General features: G+C 42.2%; 1 protein-coding gene across 1 annotated transcript; it reads right to left on the bottom strand.

Annotated features, from left to right (window-relative positions):
• Positions 1–7: 7 nt before the first annotated feature.
• LOC103609873 (chromosome unknown open reading frame, human C12orf66) lies at positions 8–1,098 on the bottom strand. The gene has a single exon (XM_008594139.1). The coding sequence runs from the start codon at positions 1,005–1,007 to the stop codon at positions 444–446; it is 564 nt and encodes a 187-aa protein (XP_008592361.1). The 5' UTR covers positions 1,008–1,098; the 3' UTR covers positions 8–443.
• Between the last annotated feature and the right edge of the window lie 6 nt (positions 1,099–1,104).

Raw genomic sequence — 1,104 nt, 5'->3', positions numbered from 1 at the left:
ATAGTCGTTAATTTTAAAAAGTCCATTTAATATCTTATCCCGATTACTCTTCCAGGAAGGAGGGGAAGAAAAAGGTGTTTGGAATTGCATTAGAACATAATATTTAGAACAATAAAAAACATCAGGAAAGAAAAATCAAAGTGAATAAATATTCAATCCACATGAAATACAGGAAAATAGGAGAAAATGCTGAAACCACTTTGCTGTACCATGGAGGTACACACAGTAGCCCATGATCACTTCCTAGATTACTCTTTGGATACTTAATTCAATTGGTCTTAATTGCTTATGAAGTGTGCAACACAATTAGGGCAGATTTTTCTTTGATTTAGCTCTGAAAGAAGGATGAATGGATGTAAACTCTAATCACAAACCACTGTAGGTCATTAGAGCAATTAAGAACATGGTTGCCAGTCTTGAAAATCTTTCACACAAATCACCTGCTAACCTTTGGATCCAGGTTTCAGACTTGCAAAAACTTTGGGGTTCTTAAGGGCAAGTGAGAGCTCATTGAGGAAGGAAATAAAGTGGGAGTCTCTCTCAGATTTCTTTGACTCAAAGATGACGACAATGGTAAAGTGAGGTTCTGGGCGGGTTAGGAAGTAAGTGCTCTGCACTTTGTCATCATAGAAGTGGACCACTTTCTCTAAGCTGTTCAGGTCAGACGTACGGTCCGTCATGATCATGATGACATTGGGCCAGTGCATGACTGGCCTGTCGCTGGGCAGAGACACCACAGCTGGATACTGGTCCACACCCTTAGGGGCCTCTCTGTAGGAATGGGGGTGGTGATAGCCATGACCCTGAAAGCTCTCAGAACCTCGGTTGTCAAAAATTAAGGACACATTGGCAGCATCATATTTCCTGATGAAGCTGAAAATCTTTCCAAAAAGGTCTGGGTTAGCTTTTGCAGTCAACGTTTTCATTTCTGAAGCAGTCGTTTGTCGGCTCAGCGCCTCATGAAAGTAAAAGCTGAACTTGGCAAGGAGCATGTTTTTGAGTTTCATCAGCCAAAGGAAAAGGTGTGGGGGCTGGACAGCCTTCTGAGACTGCCCTCCAAATAGATGTTTCTTGGTCTCCCGCTGCTTTTCAAAGATCTGGCCC

The sequence above is a fragment of the Galeopterus variegatus genome, unplaced genomic scaffold (genome assembly GCF_000696425.1).
Source record: "Galeopterus variegatus unplaced genomic scaffold, G_variegatus-3.0.2 Scaffold10229, whole genome shotgun sequence".
NCBI lineage: Eukaryota > Metazoa > Chordata > Mammalia > Dermoptera > Cynocephalidae > Galeopterus > Galeopterus variegatus.
Note: the sequence above shows the minus strand (reverse complement) of the source record. Positions and strands in the feature narration are given on the sequence as shown.

Bases quoted from the DNA above. Each gene is read 5' to 3' on its own strand.
- LOC103609873 (XM_008594139.1), bottom strand. From the start codon at position 1,007: ATGAAACTCAAAAACATGCTCCTTGCCAAGTTCAGCTTTTACTTTCAT.